Source organism: Schistocerca americana, chromosome 5 (assembly GCF_021461395.2).
Source record: "Schistocerca americana isolate TAMUIC-IGC-003095 chromosome 5, iqSchAmer2.1, whole genome shotgun sequence".
NCBI classification, from domain to species: domain Eukaryota; kingdom Metazoa; phylum Arthropoda; class Insecta; order Orthoptera; family Acrididae; genus Schistocerca; species Schistocerca americana.
Window position 1 is genome coordinate 445,391,906 of NC_060123.1, and position 20,491 is coordinate 445,412,396.

The window sequence follows — 20,491 nt, forward strand, 5'->3', positions numbered from 1 at the left end:
AGCTTTGTAGTTTGAATCCAAACTGCTTTTTGCCTGTCCCTTGAATATCAAATGCATCCAATTTTTCTAAAAGGAAGCAGTAACTGACAGTGTCAAAAACTTTGGAGAGATCTAAATTAACTCCTATTGTTTTTTTTTTCTAAATTTCTGATTACTTGCTTAGTAAAGTGCATTACTGCTGTTTCTGTAGTTTTACACACCTGAGAGCCATGCTGTTTTGTTCAGTAAATTATGGTAATTTAGATATTTGTTGAGTTAGTGGTTCAACAATCTTTCTAATCTGGACAGAGTGATATTGGCCAACAGTTTTTTACCGCCTCCTTCTCACTGCTTTTAAATAATGACTTCACTTTCAGGATTTTCAGCCTTTCACGAAACACTCCAGCATTGAAGTTTCAATGTGTGCCAAGTCCCTTGCAATCTGTGGAGCAGTCTAGATTATGTCAGGTATGTCAGGCATCAGCAACTCATCTACTCCTGCTGGTTAAATTTCAAGTTTTTTATCAGTTGTAACATTTCATGTTAGTTTGTTAGATCTCCCCTTGTGGCACAAGCAGCTTTTTGAACATTCTGATTTTTTTTTTCTTTTGTTTGATTTATGAATTCTGAGTATAATGAAGTTTTGGCATATGAGAAATAATTGCTTATATAATTTGGCAACTCTTCTTTTTTTAACATTAACGTTTTCTGTGCTTTTGAGAATGCTTCCCTGTTCCTCACATCCCCACATAGCTTTAGATTTGCTATCAGACCTGTCATTTCTCAGAAATTTTGCCCTGGCAGTTACTATTTGATGTACTATCTTGTAATTATTAACATATTAAATAAACTGTGAATTAGTGGATATTTTAATTTACAAAATTAATCTTTTACACTTCTACAATAATTTTTCATGCCAGCTGTGGTCCAGCAACTTGGCTGTCTGTCACCGTGCATCATAGCGAGTAGACTCGCTATGCATGCATTTAAGTTTTTGACATCTTTGGAAAGCAGATATCAAAATATTCTACAAAGATTGAAGAAAATGAATTATATGCATCCTAGGTATTTGTCAGGGACAGCATTTTCACCCAGGAGTAATTATTTGGGATGTTTACAAAGTTTACACAGTTTTTGTAGAAAATGTCATGTATGCATCAGCTGTACTTTTCTTTCTTTCAATGGTATTGAAGGAATTTTGAAGACTAAAGCATTGTCAGCCCAGTACAAGGCCAAAGCTGGGTCAGGGTTAGTATGGTACTTCTCCACTTCTGTGCAGAACCATACCTTTATAAAGGTTGTTATTATGATGAGGTTGTTACTCAAAAAGGCATTTTAAAGCTACTGCTGCCAGGATGACTTCACAATGGTGTAACTGCGGGCCTTGCTGTGAGGATAAAATAATTATAAGTTGGATTTTCTTTTTTTATGCTATGGAAAATTTGCTCATGATTAAGGTAAAAACATAGTTTCAAATGTGTAATTAGCAATTTCCACTAAGCATCACACAGGTATACTGCAGCTGGTGAGAAAGTAAGCAACCATGCTCATTGCATGTGACAGTGCAGAGTGGAGAAAACATGGAAACCAAAGCAGGGCTACGTAAGTGTGAATGTGCAGACCGTGGGATTCTCATGCACGGTTTTGCCACCAGCAATTTCCAAGAAAAGAGGAACATAATACAAGAAGGTAGACATACACCTGAGTAATGTGTAACAACTGAGATGAAATCTTGCATAGTGCTTCAGTACATAACTATAAGAAATTTATTTGCAGTTGTGAATATGGACACCATCAGCTGTATAATGGAATGATGACAATGAATATCTGTGCCAGACCAGTGCACAAACCCAGATTTCCCACTTATCATGAACCGATGCCTTACCATTAGGCTATCTGAGCGTGACTCACAGCCAGACACAAACCTCTGTATGTCATCAACCATGTGTCAACAAAGTAATCAATCATGTGTCAACAAACTGTACTTATACTGTTCCAGCACAGTTTTCATTTGTACAGCTGATGGTTGCCTATATTTGCAATTGCAAATACAGGGCTATTACAAATGATTGAAGCGATTTCATAAATTCACTGTAGCTCCATTCATTGACATATGGTCACGACACACTACAGATACGTAGAAAAACTCATAAAGTTTTGTTCGGCTGAAGCCGCACTTCAGGTTTCTGCCGCCAGAGTGCTCGAGAGCGCAGTGAGACAAAATGGTGACAGGAGCCGAGAAAGCGTATGTCGTGCTTGAAATGCACTCACATCAGTCAGTCATAACAGTGCAACGACACTTCAGGACGAAGTTCAACAAAGATCCACCAACTGCTAACTCCATTCGGCGATGGTATGCGCAGTTTAAAGCTTCTGGATGCTTCTGTAAGGGGAAATCAGCGGGGCGGCCTGCAGTGAGCGAAGAAACGGTTGAACGCGTGCGGCCAAGTTTCACGCGTAGCCCGCAGAAGTCGACGAATAAAGCAAGCAGGGAGCTAAACGTACCACAGCCGACAGTTTGGAAAATCTTACGGAAAAGGCTAAAGAAGAAGCCTTACCGTTTACAATTGCTACAAGCCCTGACACCCGATGACAAAGTCAAACGCTTTGAATTTTTGGCGTGGTTGCAACAGGTCATGGAAGAGGATGCGTTCAGTGCGAAACTTGTTTTCAGTGATGAAGCAACATTTTTTCTTAATGGTGAAGTGAACAGACACAATGTGCGAATTTGGGCAGTAGAGAATCCTCATGCATTCATGCAGCAAATTCGCAATTCACCAAAAGTTAATGTGTTTTGTGCAATCTCACGGTTTAAAGTTTACGGCCCCTTTTTCTTCTGTGAAAAAAACGTTACAGGACACATGTATCTGGACATGCTGGAAAAGTGGCTCATGCCACAACTGGAGATCGACAGCGCTGACTTCATCTTTCAACAGGATGGTGCTCCACTACACCTCCATCATGATGTTCGGCATTTCTTAAACAGGAGATTGGAAAACCGATGGATCGGTCGTGGTGGAGATCATGGTCAGCAATTCATGACTTAACGCCATGCTATTTCTTCTGTGGGGTTATGTGAAAGATTCAGTGTTTAAACCTCCTCTACCAAGAAACGTGCCAGAACTGCGAGCTCGCATCAACAATGCTTTCGAACTCATTGATGGGGACATGCTGCGCTGAGTGTGGGAGGAACTTGATTATCGGCTCGATGTCTGCCGAATCACTGAAGGGACACATATCAAACATTTGTGAATGCCTAAAAAAACTTTTTGAGTTTGTGTATGTGTGTGCAAAGCATTGTGAAAATATCTCAAATAATAAAGTTATTGTAGAGCTGTGAAATCGCTTCAATCATTTGTAATAATCCTGTACATTTCATAATGGCTGTAGTTGGTGCAATGCCTGTTCCTTCAGACATGCATGCATGTCCGAAGGAGCTTTGCGATGTATTTGTGATTGTGAACAACACAGGCACTGCAATATTGCACAATACATAACTTGACAACAATAATGAATAGTTGTGATGATACCCTGATCACAAAGGCCATGTCTGTTGTTTATAAATTATAAACCTATTTGGAATAGTGTTAGTTATTGTGTCGTCTGATGTCCATGGACATAATGGAATGTTTAGCTGATTAAGTGTTTTTCTCATCAGTGGAATAGATAGTGCTCAGAGAAAATGATGGATCACATGGGTCCCTGAATAAAGGTAAATACATTGAACTCTTACATCTCCACAGTAAATACGATGAAAAGCTCAAACATCATTTAAAACATCCTTCAATGACTAAAGGAATGTCAAATCCAATACAGAATCATTTAAATGTTCATGTTTCACACACACTCATGAATAAAACAAGAAAGGAGCTAAGTGAATCGAATTTTGTCTCTGTTATTCTGGACAAAGTAACTAATGTGAATAATTTATTGCAGGTGTCAGTATTTTGCTGTGTCATAACTGATGGTGGACTCCATGAAATATTTTTAAAATTCATGAACATCAGGTAGCATAAGAGTTATGATGGTGGTGCAGTTATGGCTGATCATTTGAATGGGTTGCAGTCTACACTGAAGAACACATTTCCTAGTGCAATGTTTGTTCACTACTTCACTCACTGACTGAATTTAATGCTATTGTAAGCCATGTCAAAGGTCAAAGAATGTAGACTGTTTTCCTCTGTTTGAATGTTCTTGGCATTTGCTTCTCCACCTTATCCAAAAGAACCAGCACTCTAAATGAAGAAGTACAGAAATGAGTGCCAGAAGTGGAGCTCTGCATCTCATTCCATGAACTGATTTCACTTTTCAAGAAGATAACAGATTTAGATAAGAAGTGAGACCAAGGAACAGCTCATGGATTAAAATCACTATGCAAGATGTCCGTTTCAGTTTCTTTCTACACACTCTTGCATATATTTTCCCTCTCACTGACGCATTATCCAACTTACTGCAAGCCAGAGATTATGACAGTGAATATTACGTGAAAAAAAATTATGAATTCTGAGAAATGTTGAAAACCAAATGTCACAGATTTGAAAGAATTTGGGAAAATAGTCATTCATGGGCAACATATAGATGAACTGTTAATTAAACATCCTAGGTGCAATGCAGTCAGCTTAGAAGCAAACTTAAGAAAAATCTAGTGTGAAATAATGAACAGTTACAAGATAAAGAGTCCTTAACATAGACTATGTTATTTTCTGAACCTTTAAATGTATATAATATTGATAAATATAAATACTATGTTCCTGAACTTACTTTACAACAACTAAAATACCACTACGGATAATTTTTGATTTTTACTTCTAAGATCACAGCTAGTGGTTAAATGTATTTCAGGAGAAATGTGATATGAATGTGTTGTTAATTTGTTCAGGTCTATTAAGTCAAATAGACTCCAAACAGAATACCATAACATTGTAAATCTCTGAACTTTTTTGACTGTTCTTGCATCTAGTGCCTTAGCTGACAGAAGCTTTATAGCCCTGGAAAGGATAAAAAATTATGTATATAGTTCACAAATTCAATAAAATTTACAAACTTCACTCTATTATCCACTGAAAAAGGTCGCTTATGACAGTTGAGGAGTGAATCTGAGGAGGAGGAGGAGGAGGAGGAGATTAGTGTTTAACGTCTGTCGACAACGAGGTCATTAGAGACAGAGCACAAGCTCGGATTACGGAAAGATAGGGAAGGAACTCGGCCATGTCATTTCAAAGGAACCATTCCAGCATCTGCCTGAAGTGATGTACAGAAATCACGAAAAACCTAGATCAGGATGGACGGACGCGGGATTGAACTGTCATCTTCCCGAATGCGAGTCCAGTGTGCTAATCACTGTGCCACCTTGCTCGGTGGGTGAATCTGAGTTTCACGGCCTAGTGATCAACAAGTTCACCAAAAGGAAGGCATTACATATGAAATGAAACTTTTTTTCTTTTTTAACAGATTATCTTAGTGAAAAATTCAGTACACGCCACTGGCAACTGTCCTGTATTATTAGTGACATTCAAACAAAAACCCAAATGTTCAGTTTCAAGGGTAAATAAATACAAAATAGTTTTTAATGACAATATTATGAATAGAATGGACTGCTACTCACCACATACTGGAAATGTTGAGTTACATACAGGCACAACAAATGCAATTCTCACACACATCTGTAGACCCCAGCATATGCCAGAGAATAGAATATTAGAATAAAATAGCTATCATCTATGCCTGCGTGCAAATAATAACTATAACCTAGCATTAGTGATTGATTTTCTTATGCAATAATAGTCCATTTGCTTTCTTCTGTCTGCAGCTAAAATGGCTATAAATGAATTCTCATTCAGTAACACATAATACTTATCAACCATACTCATACTATATTGTAAATTTAAATGTGAACTATATAACTTTCTGACTTATTTGATAAATGATTTTCTCACACATTATTTAATACTGATCAGTTAATCTTACCTGCATAGGTGGAAGAGTCATTGCTTCTCCTATTATTTTATGAATTAACTTCTTTAGGGCAGCATGAGCAGCTGTTGGTGAGTCTTCCTCTGGTAAAGGCTTATCTGAACACAAACCAATATTTTCTTAAATTTCATTTTATTCAAAATGCATATAAAGTCTCAAAACAGCAGTTTTTCCCAAGTTTGTTAATGCTTATAGTGATGAATACGTACTCACACACCAACTTTTACCTGATACCTTTATGTGAGAACTAGCCATTAACTTGGTACTGCAAAAACCATTTTATAAAGACCTAAGTAATCTTATAGATCTGAACCTTTAAATCTTTTACAGACACTCTTACTATATTATGGCCATCATATACATCCTCAGTATGTAATGTGTGTTTCACACCCATATCAAAGATATCTGAATGAAGCATACAAAAGGTCAGTAAGTTAGGTCTACCATTCATATTAATAACTATGATACAGGTTTCATCTTTTTATGTGTAACTTGCTTTACAGTAAATAGAATCATCTTCTAATAAATTCTATACAGATGCTAAAGAGGAATATACTAGCAATAAAAATAATGAAATATGAATAAATGAGGAATACATTGTGACAACTGAAACTTAATGCCCAAACATTTCTTTGATTTCTTCCTTTTTGTGAGCTGTCACTTTAACCTTTAGGCTTTCTGAGAATGCCTCCAGGCCTTGCTCAAACTTTCATAGACCCTGACGTCTCCATGTATTATTTCTGAATGTTGTTACCAAAGGTTCCCCCATGGGGTATGTGGGAATGGCACCACTAGGGGAATTGCGTTGGTGGAGGACTGTAGCTTACTCTGCCATAACGGATGACCACTGTCCACCGTGTGACTGAATGTCACCTGGTGTTGTTGTGGACATATAACATGTTAAGGAAAGCATATAAGCACAGCGTATACAAGTGGGGAATATTATAAAATGATACACGCTGCAAATGGGGAAGTCACTGACATAGGCAACCTTGACAACAGGCACATTGTTATGGCCCAACACCTGGGAAACAACATCTCAGAAATGCTGTTCAGTTGTTAGTGTGCTACTGTCATGAGCATCTGTGGAAAGAGATTAAACAACATTTAATCCATGAGAAGGTAACAAGGAGATGTCTACACCTCATCACAGAGCATGGAGGTTGGAGGCTTGCCTGTTCCATCAAACAAGATCGGTGGCGATTTGTGGCAGATCTGAAGACAAAGTACTATGCAGGTGCAGACACAAGTGTTTTGGAGCACACTGATCAGTGTATATTGTTGAATATGGGGCTCCATAGCAGGCAATCTATACCTGTTCTGATACTGACCCAATATCACTGTCAATTATGATCGCAGTGATTGTGGTATTGGACTGTGGATCAATACAAAGATGTAGCCTAGTTAGATGAATCACTTTTCTTGTTACACCAAGTTCATAGTCACACACCTCTGTCCAGGCAAATGGCTACTTGAAACATGCACCGTGCCACAGACATAGGCCAGTGGGGGCAATATTATGCAGTGGGGATCACTGACGTGCCTTCCATGGGGACCTGTGGTAGTAATCAAAGGCACCATGGTTGCTGTGGACTCCATGAACATTATTGTGAATTATCTACATCCCTTCATGCTTGATGTTTTCCCCCATGGTGATTGACTCTTACACCAGCATAACAGACCATGCCACAAGCCTCTGAATCATGCTGCAGTGGTTTGGGGAGCATAAGAGAGAACTCACATTGATGTCTTGGCCACCAAATTCCCCTGACCTCACATGATGGAATATGACATGGACGCTGTTTGAAGCCAGCTCCATACCCACACACCACCAGTCAATGATTTACGGGAACTTCATGACCTGCGCATAGGTATTTGGTGCTGGACACAAACAGAAACCTACCAAGAATGCAGCCCACAGGTGCTCACTATACTACTAAGCAGGTGCTCATAAAGATTTGGTCCACCAGTGTTTATGAAATAATTCAGAGTCACTGACAGGAATGCACAATAGGAGTGAAGTAAATGAGGATACAGTGACGTGAAATGCTATCAGGGAAAGCCAGTTAAAATTTTGAAATTTTAGGTAGAAACATCAACGTCAAAGAAACTTAAGTCATGTCTGGAGGCATGGTCGAAGAGCCTAATGCTTAAGGCAACTGCTCACAAAGAGCATGAGATCCAAGCTCAAGTCCTGGGCTGTCACAAAATTTTTGGTTATTACTACATACTCACTATATTCCAGCTTCAACTTTTCTCACTGGCTTTCACTGGTATCATTTTATTCCATTTTATTTTACTGATTTCATCGTCATCATCAATTCATTTCAGCAGATATAATTTGCTTGATGAAAGAATGAGTTGCAGTCATTAACAGCCAAACTCACTTGTGAAGTCAACAAGAATCAGCTGAAGGTATAGAGGGCAGGAGATCTAAGGGAGGAGTGAGAGCGGACAAAATGGAGAGCAGAAACTCAAAGTCAGATAAAATGAATCAGTCCACAATGCCTGATAAGAAAAGCGAAGCATTCATAAGGGAGGAGGATCAAATTTACAAAGAATTTGGCAGTATAACCCGACTTATTAGTATGATGTTGCACCATCTCTGGCCTGGATGTATGCACTGATTTGGTTTGGAAGAGAGTCGTACAGCTGTTGTATCCTCCCAAGGCAAAATAGCCCATAACTGTTGTAACTGGTCCTTGCATTCAGGCTACTGGCACTGGAGCAGAGTTGATGTTTGACCTGGTCCCCCACACGTTCTGTTGGGAACAGGTCTGGGGCTGTGCTGGCAATGAGAGTACCTCAGGATCGTGAAGACACTTCATAGAGATATGCCATGTGTGAACAAACATTGTTGTGTTGCAAAATGGCACCACAATGCCGCCAATAAGGAGGTAATAAATGAGGACGTACATTGTCCACAACATACCATTGTGCCGTCAGAGGTCCCTCACTCACTACCAGTCGTGACCTGAAGCTATATCTGATGGCCCTCCACATTGTGACACCAAGACTAACACTGTTGTGTCTCTCCAAAATGTTGGAAGACTGGATCCACACGACAGGTTGCCACCATACTCACTGATGATGCTCATCTGGGGTTGTGGAGATGAATTATAATTTTTTTTCTTCCCAATTCAATTCAGCATATCACTAGTTATTCAATCTACCCATCTAATCCTCAGCATTCTTCTTTAACGCCACATTTTGAAAACTTCTATTCTCTTGAAAAAAGATGGCGACGAGTGTAGTGATGCATAGTGAACGAGTGAATAAAAGTTACTGTTCTGTCGTAAAAAAGGAATCCTGTTTAAACTATAAAAGTGAAATCGCAAAACTAAACGAACGCATTTCAAGTTTACAAAAAGTTGTAGATGTTTTAAGACGAGAGATTTCGTATATAACTAATGAAAACTGTGAGCTGAAGAAGTTGCGCCATATTCTAAATGATAAAACAATAAAGCCACAAAACGGGAACCTGGTGAGTTATGAGAAGCGGAAAGGAAGCGATAGATAGGCATCAAGGGCAGCAAATGAAATTATAATTACAGATAAAAACAGGTACAGTGTTCTGTCGAATAGTAGTGATGCCTGCAATAAGGATATGCAAAACGCTAGTGAAGTGATGCAGGACAGTAAAACAACATCCGAGTGGATAAAAGTGTCGCTAAAAGGTAATCCCTTGTCCACTAAAAGAATAATGAACTCCGTAAAATCTGTCACATTTTGCGATAAAAACAAATACGACGTTTTGCAACAAAGTGAAAATACAAATAAACAAAAACCGACGTGTGTGACAAAGAAGAAAGAATCAAAAGTCGACGTCTTTGGAGACAGTCGCGCCAAAGGAATTTCTCAAGAACTGCAAGAAAATAGTAAATCAATGACAGTCACAGGCATGGTTAAACCAGGTGCTGGTTTCAAAGAAGTGACAGAAAACATCGTAAAATATAACTATGACAAGCAGAACAGTGTTGTAATCTGCGCAGGAGCTAAAGACATTTACGAAAACAATGCTATGAGAATGTATAAACAGCTCTTGAGTCTTTTGCTAGTACTGTCAAATACAAACATTTTACTGGTGAACTTTACCCACAGGCATGATTTACCTGAATGGTCATGTGTGAATAAGGAAATTCACAGAATTGATGCGAAACTTAAAAGTAGTTGTAGGCTATTCAGCAATGTGAAATTAATTGACTCAAGCACACTTGACAGAGAATGTTTTACGAAACATGGGCTTCACCTTAACAGAAATGGAAAGGCCAGGTTAGGAAACTTAATAAGGGAAGCAATTAAATGCAATTACAAAGTGACAGCCACTGAACTGGGATGGTATAAATCTCCAATAGCAGAAACACCAGCAAAAACAGGAGCAGCACGCAAATGGACCATCCAAAAAACAGTAGCAACAGAGGAAACTACTACTGAACCAACAGCACGAAGAATCCTGTCAGCACCACCACCACATCCACTACCATTACCACCACCACCACCACCTCCGGCCACAGAAGCACCAGCAGCAACAACAGCAGCAGCAACTGAACCAACAACAACAGTAGCAGTAGCAACAAAACCATCAACAACAGTTGCAGCAACACAACACTGCCTAAGGAGGAGTCAAAGACAAGGTACATCTACATCATTAAATAAGGATTTTTTATTGATTCAGACAAAGAAATGGAAAAGATTGTGACAAATCAGCAAGAAAATTTGCAGATAAGTCACAACCACTATGGAAAAAGCAGCACATTACCAGGTAATGACAAAAGAAAAAATACTTGCAAAACAGTCAGGATAATGTGTCAGAATATTCAATGCCTCAGAAACAAAGTACTAGATCTAGAAGTAGCTTTAAATAATCTTGCTGATGTCTCTTGTATTTGTTTATCTGAACACTGGTGCAAGGCTAGTGAATTAAGTCTCATAAATATAAGCAAGTTTAATTTAGCAACACATTATTGCCGAAGTGTTTTAAAAATGGTGGGGTATGCATTTACTCTAGAGTAGGACTGCAGTTCAAAGTGAAAACAGAATTGGACCATCTAAATATAGAAAAACATTTTGAATCATGTGCCATAGAGTTAAAAACTGAGGAGAAGAGTGAAAAACTAGTTGTCATTACAGTATATAGATCTCCACTGGGTGACAAAAACATATTCTTCAAAAAAATAGAAGCAGCATTAAACACTTTTTATAGTAATGAAGTGAAATTATTTTTATGTGGAGATTTTAATATTAACCTGTTAATTGAAAGTGATGAAAAAAGACAGCTTTTGAGTATACTCAGCAGCTTCCACATGAAACCACTCTTTACAGATGCCACCAGAATAACAGAACTGTTATCTTCTCTTTTAGACAATATTTTCTCAAATATGGAGAATGGTATCACTGAGCCACTAAACGTAAACTTAGGTCTTTCAGATCACAATACACTATTAACATACGTAAATTACTCTATCCCCAAGGCAGTAAAATATAAGTGGGGATACAAAAGGCACTTCTATACAGAAATAGTAAATACTTTCATCCAGTTGTTAGCTAATGAAACCTGGGAAGATGTCTTTGCACAAACTACAACCGAGGAATCTTTCAATGCTTTTTCTAGTACATTCATGTCCCTATTTGAGATGTGTTTCCCAAAAAAGCTCACAAAGATCAATGTCATGCCTAGGAACACAAGCCAGTGGATAACACCTGCTATTAGAGTATCTAGTCAAACACTAAAACATATCAGCCAACTCAAGAAAGATAACAAAGATGAACACTTCACAAATTATGTTAAGACATACAAGAAAATTTACAGGAAGGTGATAAAAAAAGCCAAGACAATGCACAATGACAGTGTAATTGCTGGGTCAGCAAACAAATCAAAAGCTATATGGAATGTAGTAAAAAAAGAAATTGGCCCAAGCAAAAATGCTAGAAATCCAGAGGACTTTGTTTTAAAAGATGATCAAGGTGTGCTAGTCAGAAATCATACTTTAGCGAATTACGTTAATGACTACTTCATAAATAGTCCAATCAATCTGCATAAAAATTGTCCTAAGATTAGTAGAACATCAATCCCAGAAGAACAAAGTGTGAATTCATTATTGCTACCTCCCACAAACAAATTGGAAGTTAATCAAATAATAAAAACAATGAAGAATAAAATGTCCTCAGGGATTGACGAGATACCTTGCACAGTCATGATGAGATGTGCTAGTGTCATATCAGACCCACTCTCACACATCATAAACATATCATTTTCAGAAGGTGTCTTTCCACAACGATTAAAAATTGCAAAAGTAAAACCATTGTATAAAAAGGGCAATATACATGAAGTGGGAAACTATAGACCAATAGCTTTATTATCGGTATTTTCAAAAGTAATAGAGACAGTCATGAAAAACAGAATTACAAATTACCTCAAGAAATTCAATCTATTGTCTGTAAACCAACACGGCTTCCGCAAAGGAATGAGTACAGAGTCAGCCATCACCCAATTCATTGAAAATATTGTAACGGGGCTAGATAAGAACAACAGTACAATAGGAATAAATTTGGACCTCTCAAAGGCATTCGATACTGTCCAACATGATATCCTGCTAGACAAATTAGAATATGTCGGTATACGAGGAGTAGCTAAAAAGTGGTTTCAGTCATATCTCCATAATAGGACACAGGTAGTAGAAATTGCAACAACAAACAATAAAAACCAAAGTATTGTTTACAGATCGGATATTCAGACTGTGCCAATAGGGGTACCGCAGGGGAGTGTTCTAGGACCTCTCCTATTTCTTCTTTACATAAATGATATCAAGATTCCAGTAAATGGTACTCATATAACCCTGTTTGCGGATGACACAAACATTGTAGTAACTGACATAAACCGGGTATTGCCAACATCTGCAACCAGAGTTATACACTCCCGGAAATTGAAATAAGAACACCGTGAATTCATTGTCCCAGGAAGGGGAAACCTTATTGACACATTCCTGGGGTCAGATACATCACATGATCACACTGACAGAACCACAGGCACATAGACACAGGCAACAGAGCATGCACAATGTCGGCACTAGTACAGTGTATATACACCTTTCGCAGCAATGCAGGCTGCTATTCTCCCATGGAGACGATCGTAGAGATGCTGGATGTAGTCCTGTGGAACGGCTTGCCATGCCATTTCCACCTGGCGCCTCAGTTGGACCAACGTTCGTGCTGGACGTGCAGACTGCGTGAGACGACGCTTCATCCAGTCCCAAACATGCTCAATGGGGGACAGATCCGGAGATCTTGCTGGCCAGGGTAGTTGACTTACACCTTCTAGAGCACGTTGGGTGGCACAGGATACATGCGGACGTGCATTGTCTTGTTGGAACAGCAAGTTCCCTTGCCGGTCTAGGAATGGTAGAACGATGGGTTCGATGACGGTTTGGATGTACCGTGCACTATTCAGTGTCCCCTCGACGATCACCAGTGGTGTACGGCCAGTGTAGGAGATCGCTCCCCACACCATGATGCCGGGTGTTGGCCCTGTGTGCCTCAGTCGTATGCAGTCCTGATTGTGGCGCTCACCTGCACGGCGCCAAACACGCATACGACCATCATTGGCACCAAGGCAGAAGCGACTCTCATCGCTGAAGACGACACGTCTCCATTCGTCCCTCCATTCACGCCTGTCGCGACACCACTGGAGGCGGGCTGCACGATGTTGGGGCGTGAGCGGAAGACGGCCTAACGGTGTGCGGGACCGTAGCCCAGCTTCATGGAGACGGTTGCGAATGATCCTCGCCGATACCCCAGGAGCAACAGTGTCCCTAATTTGCTGGGAAGTGGCGGTGCGGTCCCCTACGGCACTGCGTAGGATCCTACGGTCTTGGCGTGCATCCGTGCGTCGCTGCGATCCGGTCCCAGGTCGACGGGCACGTCCACCTGGCCTCCCGCATGCCCACTATACGCCCTCGCTCAAAGTCCATCAACTGCACATACGGTTCACGTCCACGCTGTCGCGGCATGCTACCAGTCTTAAAGACTGCGATGGAGCTCCGTATGCCACGGCAAACTGGCTGACACTGACGGCTGCGGTGCACAAATGCTGCGCAGCTAGCGCCATTCGACGGCCAACACCGCGGTTCCTGGTGTGTCCGCTGTGCCGTGCGTGTGATCATTGCTTGTACAGCCCTCTCGCAGTGTCCGGAGCAAGTATGGTGGGTCTGACACACCGGTGTCAATGTGTTCTTTTTTCCATTTCCAGGAGTGTAGAATATTTGCAAAATTGGTTTGAAGTGAACAAATTAACCATAAATATCTCTAAAACTAATTATATCCATTACAGGAAAGCAAAGTCACACTCTGATCTAGATCTCAGAATACAAAATAAAGAAATTGTGAGAGTTGCTACCACAAAATTCTTAGGTGTACATATAGATGAAAATTTAGACTGGAAATCCCATATCCTGTATCTCTCACATAAGTTAAGCTCTGCTTGCTTTGCTTTACGCGTTATTAGCTTTGTATGTAGTAGGGAATGTAGCAGAGCTGTTTACTTTGCTTATATACATTCTGCTATTACCTATGGCCTCATCTTCTGGGGTCATAGTAAGAAAAATCTCAAAACCATCTTCACTCTACAAAAACGAGCTGTTAGAATAATTACCAACAGTTCAAGGCTAACTCCTTCAAAGCAATTATTTAAACAGCTGAATATTCTACCCCTACCGTGCCTCTATATACAGAAAAGCGTAATTAATGTAATACGAAATATTAATAATTTCCAATCCAACTCGGATCTACATACTTACAACACAAGAAAGTGCAATGACATTCATATAAAAAGAGTTAACAAGGCTTTGGCGCAGAAACAAACTAACATACAAGGAAGTAGATTGTATAACAAACTACCAGTAAAGATAAAAGAAATAAAAAAAATGTCTTCATTTAAAGAAGCAGTATTCAAATTTTTAATGACCAACTGGTATTATAGTGTAAAAGAATACCTGGAATAGCTCCATACTAAATAATTATATTTATGTACTCTGTGCCAATAGTAATTTTTATCTGACTGTTGCTATGATCTAAATAAATAATATGTACAACAGTGCTAGAATTGTATGTGTTATATCTAAATATCAACTGTGTATTCCATGTAAAAAGTCTTTCTCATACATCAATGTAAATAATCAAAGTTGTACATGCTATTTCAATGTGGTCTCATGTTACGTAGTCTACTATGCACATGTGTATTTTGTATAGTATTGTTCACCCTATACGTGTGTATATATACATATACTATGTATTTTTTTGACGAAATCCATGCAATGTAAATTGTCTCTGGATGAATAAACTACTACTACTACTACTACTACTACTACTACTACTACTTGTTGTCTGATCTGTCTGTTGTCAATGTATCACTTTCATAGAAGGCTACTCTCCAAATAAGTGCCTTCAGAAAAGACCTCCAGATTCTTAAATTTAATTTTCACGTTAACAGATTTATCTTCTGAAGTACATTTTTCATGTTATTTTCAGTCTGCATTTCCAAACACTGAAATTCATCTACCTTTTTTTCTCATATCTTACTCTTAATTCCTTCAGCTTTGTCTTCTTTAATCTGAAAACATTCTATTATACTTGTCTTACTTTTACTCATGTTCATTTTATGACCTCTTTTCGAGACACTATCCCCTTTGTTTGACTGCTCTTTGGCATCTCTGGCAGAATTACAATGTTATTAGCAAACTTCAGAGATTTTATTTCTTCTCCCTGAATATTATATCCCTTTCCAAATTTCTCCTTGGGCTACAACACTGTCTCACTATGTTCTCAAGCTACTACTTCCCTTTCCTATCTTTTGACTCATATAACTGCAGCTTCATTTCGATACAAGTTGTAGATAACCTTCTGCTTCCCTTGCCTTTTATCCCTATTATCTTCCAAATTTCAAAGAGTGGATCATAGTCAACACTGTCAAAAATTTTTTTTTTTCGAGGCTAAAAATGCTACACATGTAAGCTTGCCTTTCTTCAGTCTATCTTCTAAGGTAAGCTGTAAGGTCTGTATTGTTTCAAGTGTTCTTACATTTTCCAGAATACAAACTGATCATGTGTGAGATCATCTTCTACCAGTCTTTCTGTTTTCCTGTAAATAATTGGTGTGGTATCAGCATTATGCAGTATTTTGCAACCGTGAACTATTAGACTGATGGCGCAGTAATAGTCACATCTGTCAGCACCTACTTTGTTTGGGAATGGAATTATTACATTCTTACTTAAGTCTAAGGGTTTTATGCATGTTTCATCTTAATGTGTACATGACATTCTGATGGTTTATCGCAGAACAATAGTTTTCTCAGTAAGCCTACAAAGCTGTTTACAATGGACCATGCTAACAGAAATCTTGTGTTTGAATCGTAATAAACAGTGAAGAATTGCTGTAAAGGTTACTTGTTAATTTTTTTCAAATTTATACAGATTCTCAATTTATTGCTCTTTTTGTTCTATATTTTCAGTTTTGTGACTAAGTAAAGTTACATTAAATAGATTACCTAGGCAGTAATATATAAAAGTCTATGTGTAATACACAGAACAGATATTCAAACACCAAAAACATGGAATTCCACAAATGCAAACAATAAAACTTATGTACATATTATAAATAAAATACTTAATTCTACATACAAGAAAAATATATCATGTAGACCACATGTGAAAACAACTTTGGAGTGAAGGCAACCTTGAAAATGTTTATGTAGTGACATGAATTAATCCTATCACTCAGTAGTGATGCACTGCAATAGGAACTGCAGAAATTCAGAGTAAGATAATTCTTACTGAACATTATGTTTGTGTGTTTGTGCTGCTTATTTGTTTCATGTGAATGTAGTACAACTGAGAAACCAACCCTGGCAATCATAAATTAAATATTTATCATCTGTTATGGATATAGTAATGTGTAATGAAACATTAGAATGCATACAATGCATGAAATATCAAACTAAAGAACAAGTGTGTTAGTACCTCCACATCAGCATGCCAAGATAAATATGATGTTAAAAGTTAAAATAATATGCCCAACTCCATGGTCAAGGCTGTTACACTATGATGATATGGCTGTGCCTGATTGATGTTAGTCACATTGAATCCCAAAAGTGGAAAGAAGTTTCATCATTCAACGTAAGCTATCAGTGTAAATGAGGTGATCTTTCTTTCACTTTGCTGCTTCTGTTTCCAGGAATCTGCATCATTGTTCCAAATCACAATGCTTTCTTTTACACATTTTTTGTAAACATGGTTCAGCTCATCCACACCATCATCAATGGGTTGCTAATTTTGTCTGAAAATTCTGATTTGAACAAGAGTAACAGTTACCCCAATATTAAATTGGGAATGTGCCATTAATATTGTTAAAATACTGTTTACACTCAGTATTACTTTAATGAATTTTTGTTTATTCAGGTGGCTTTCCACTCCATGAAACTTGTTTTTTTTTTTTTTTTTTTTGCTGTCTGGCATGTAGGTAAGGGTAAATAATAAAAAAAAAAACCATGGCATAATATAAATCCAAAAAGCAATGCTTAATGTTACATGGGGTTAAATTCTATTGAAAGTCTCATTGCAGTGAAGACATTTGACACTGATGATTACAACTTATCCTTTGTGTCATGCCCTCCTTCTGGTCCTAACAACCATTAACAATCCTCCTCCCATTTTTCCACTTACTTCCCTCCTTCCAACTCAGAGGTAGAATTTCATTATTTAATGAATTCTCTCTCTCTCTCTCTCTTTTCCTGTTCCCTTCCAGTTATTAACTGCATAATACACTCCACCCTTGTTTCTCTTCTTCTTAATAACATCTTTACTTCACACTCTCTCTCTTCTATCACCTCTGAACTAAAACTGGCACAGTGCTTATCTTTGAGATCTCACTCTTAAATCTCCCTCTTCATCTTTATCTCCATCTACCCTCACAACAGGTGACTTCCTCTCATCCAGAGGTCTGAGGGACCTGTGCCTCCTTCACAATTTTACAGTCTTCCCAACATATTCACCTTTCCTCCATTACTGTAGCGGCATCTATGGAACTGAATAGCCTGTGTAATATTACTATCTTTTTCCTAAAGGGTGCTTGCCATAAGGTGCATCCTCTGATAAGATCACACCAGTATCTGGCATATAAAAAGGCTTAGGAATGGTCTGAGTCAGCTGTAATGCTGTCTGTGGAGTGCACTGTGAATGTGCTATTAGTTTTGCTAATGTGTTTACACTGTGGACTCTGTTTGCCATAAAATGAACTTTGATATGGTGTGGACTGGACATTGATTTGGAATACAGACTTACAATAGCTTGCACTGTTTCTGAGGAACATCCTGTACATACCTCTTGTTGTGAACAAACAGGGCCAAGCCTCAGTTGAGTGTGTTCATGTGCGTAGATCACCTTTTTACAAAACTGAAGGAGGAATACAAAAATTCATAATGATTGGAAACTTTTTCTACCTTAAATGTTTCTGCCAGCACTATTTAAAATTTTATTCTCTTGTAATTTATCCGACAATGATTTGTTTGTCAAAAAGGGATATTAAGTCTGGTGGTGCACAAGGTGCTTTTTACCAGGACCAAGATATGTGATGCCACTGAATTTAATCTTTTAGCTTTCTTCGATTTCCATTCTCACCTACACATCATTAAAATGTCATTTCATGTAAGAGACATGCATTATAGTCAGTTAACATTTCACACGAGGGATACATGCCACAGGGAAACTAAAATAACTGTCTCCAATAGCATCTGTTCAACAGCACCAATGAAGGATTCCCATAACTTTTCCTCAGCAATTACAGAACACATGAGCTGATTCAAATGAGGGAAGATGAACACATACCAACTGTTAGTCACGTGAAGAAATTTATCAGATGCAATATGTACACAGGGGAAAAAAAATTGCAACCCCAAGAGGATGTTGTGCAACATAGATGAAAGTTGATTGGTATGTTTCTACATCTGAAAGATAATGTCTATTCAGATTTCATGCCAAAATCAGATTTGCTTTAAGTACATACGGTAATGGTAATGAGAGTTAGTTACATTTGAGATTAGGTATGGTGAGCTGATATTTGTAAAAAATCCCTTTAAGGTGACAATGTTGCCATTAACACCACCTCAATGAGTTTGAATGAGGTAGTGTAATAGTGTTATGAGAAGCTGGATGTTCCTTCTGCAATATTGCAGAAAGACTTGGCAGGAAAGTAGCCACTGTATGTGATTGCTGGCAGCGGTGATCATGAGAATGTATGGTTGAAAAAAGACCAGGCTCTGGACGCCCACATGGCACTACCAAGAGGGAAGACCTTTGTGTTTGGTGTATGGCTCTGGTGCATCATAATGAATCTGCAGCAGCAATCTGGGCAGCAGTTGGCACCATTGTGACACAACAAACTGTTAAAAATCAATTACTTCAAGGTCAACTCTGAGCCAGACGAACTGTAGGATGCATTCCACTGGCCCCAAACTTAACCCAATTAGGGCTTCAGTGGTGTCAGGTGAGAGCTCACTGGAGTATAGGGAGGGGGTCTGTTGTGGTTCTGCCTCAGTACCAGTGATGGGTGCGTGTTGGTTAGGAGACCAGCTGAAGGTCTGCAACCAACCTGTATGTGTGCGAGACACACTGGACCTATACCTGGAGTTATGATCTATATCTACAGGAGCACTGTGGTTATCCGATGCACCTTGACTGCAAATTTGTATGTCAGTCTAGTGATTAGACCTGCTGTCCTGCCATTATGAACAGCATTCAAAGTGGTGTTTTCCAACAGGATAATGCTCATCTACATACTGCTGTTGTAACCCAACATGTTCTACATAGGAGTGACATGTTGCTTTGGCCTGCTCAATCACCAGATCTGTCTCCATTCGAGCACATTTGGCACATCATCGAATGACGACTCCTGTGTCATCCACAAACAGCATTAATCATGCCTGTATTGGCCGACTAAGTGCAACAAGCATGAAACTTCAACCCACAAACTGACATCCGGCACCTGTACAACACAATGCATGCACATTTGCATGCTTGCATTAACCCTCCAGCTGCTACACCAGTTATTAATGTAGCAGCATTTCACATTTTAAATGGCTTAATATGCACTTACATTCACCTGTTATATTCCAATGTTAATCATTCAAGTATTTTACCCAGAGAAATGTATTCCCAAATTCATTACTTAATATTGTTTTTTGGTGTTAAGATTTTTTTCTGTTGGAGTATTTACTTCTACAGGACAAAAAAAAAGAAAGATTACAGAGTATAAGTGGAGCATCTCCATTTGTTCTAGAATCACTACTATAGTAATTCTGACAATGTCAGGTAGTTATTTTTACTTTCTTTTATGCAATATTCTTTTGGGCTACAATCACCCAATAAATATTAAAAATTATTTTGGCTATGTTCTCCAAATTCTTATTATGCACATAGTAACTTACGTTTTTCTGATTTCTGGCATAAATTTTACTAATGAACTTTATTTATGGAAGAGCTTCAAGCCGGCCGGT

The 20,491-nt window shown here is 38.6% G+C and overlaps 1 protein-coding gene across 1 annotated transcript in view; it reads right to left on the bottom strand.

Annotated features, from left to right (window-relative positions):
- Positions 1–20,491, bottom strand: part of LOC124616423 — a 394,706-nt gene that overhangs the window by 98,850 nt on the left and 275,365 nt on the right. The window contains exon 7 of the mRNA XM_047144730.1: positions 5,947–6,050. Coding sequence (XP_047000686.1) covers positions 5,947–6,050 — 104 coding nt within the window. The remainder of the gene's footprint in view (positions 1–5,946; positions 6,051–20,491) is intronic.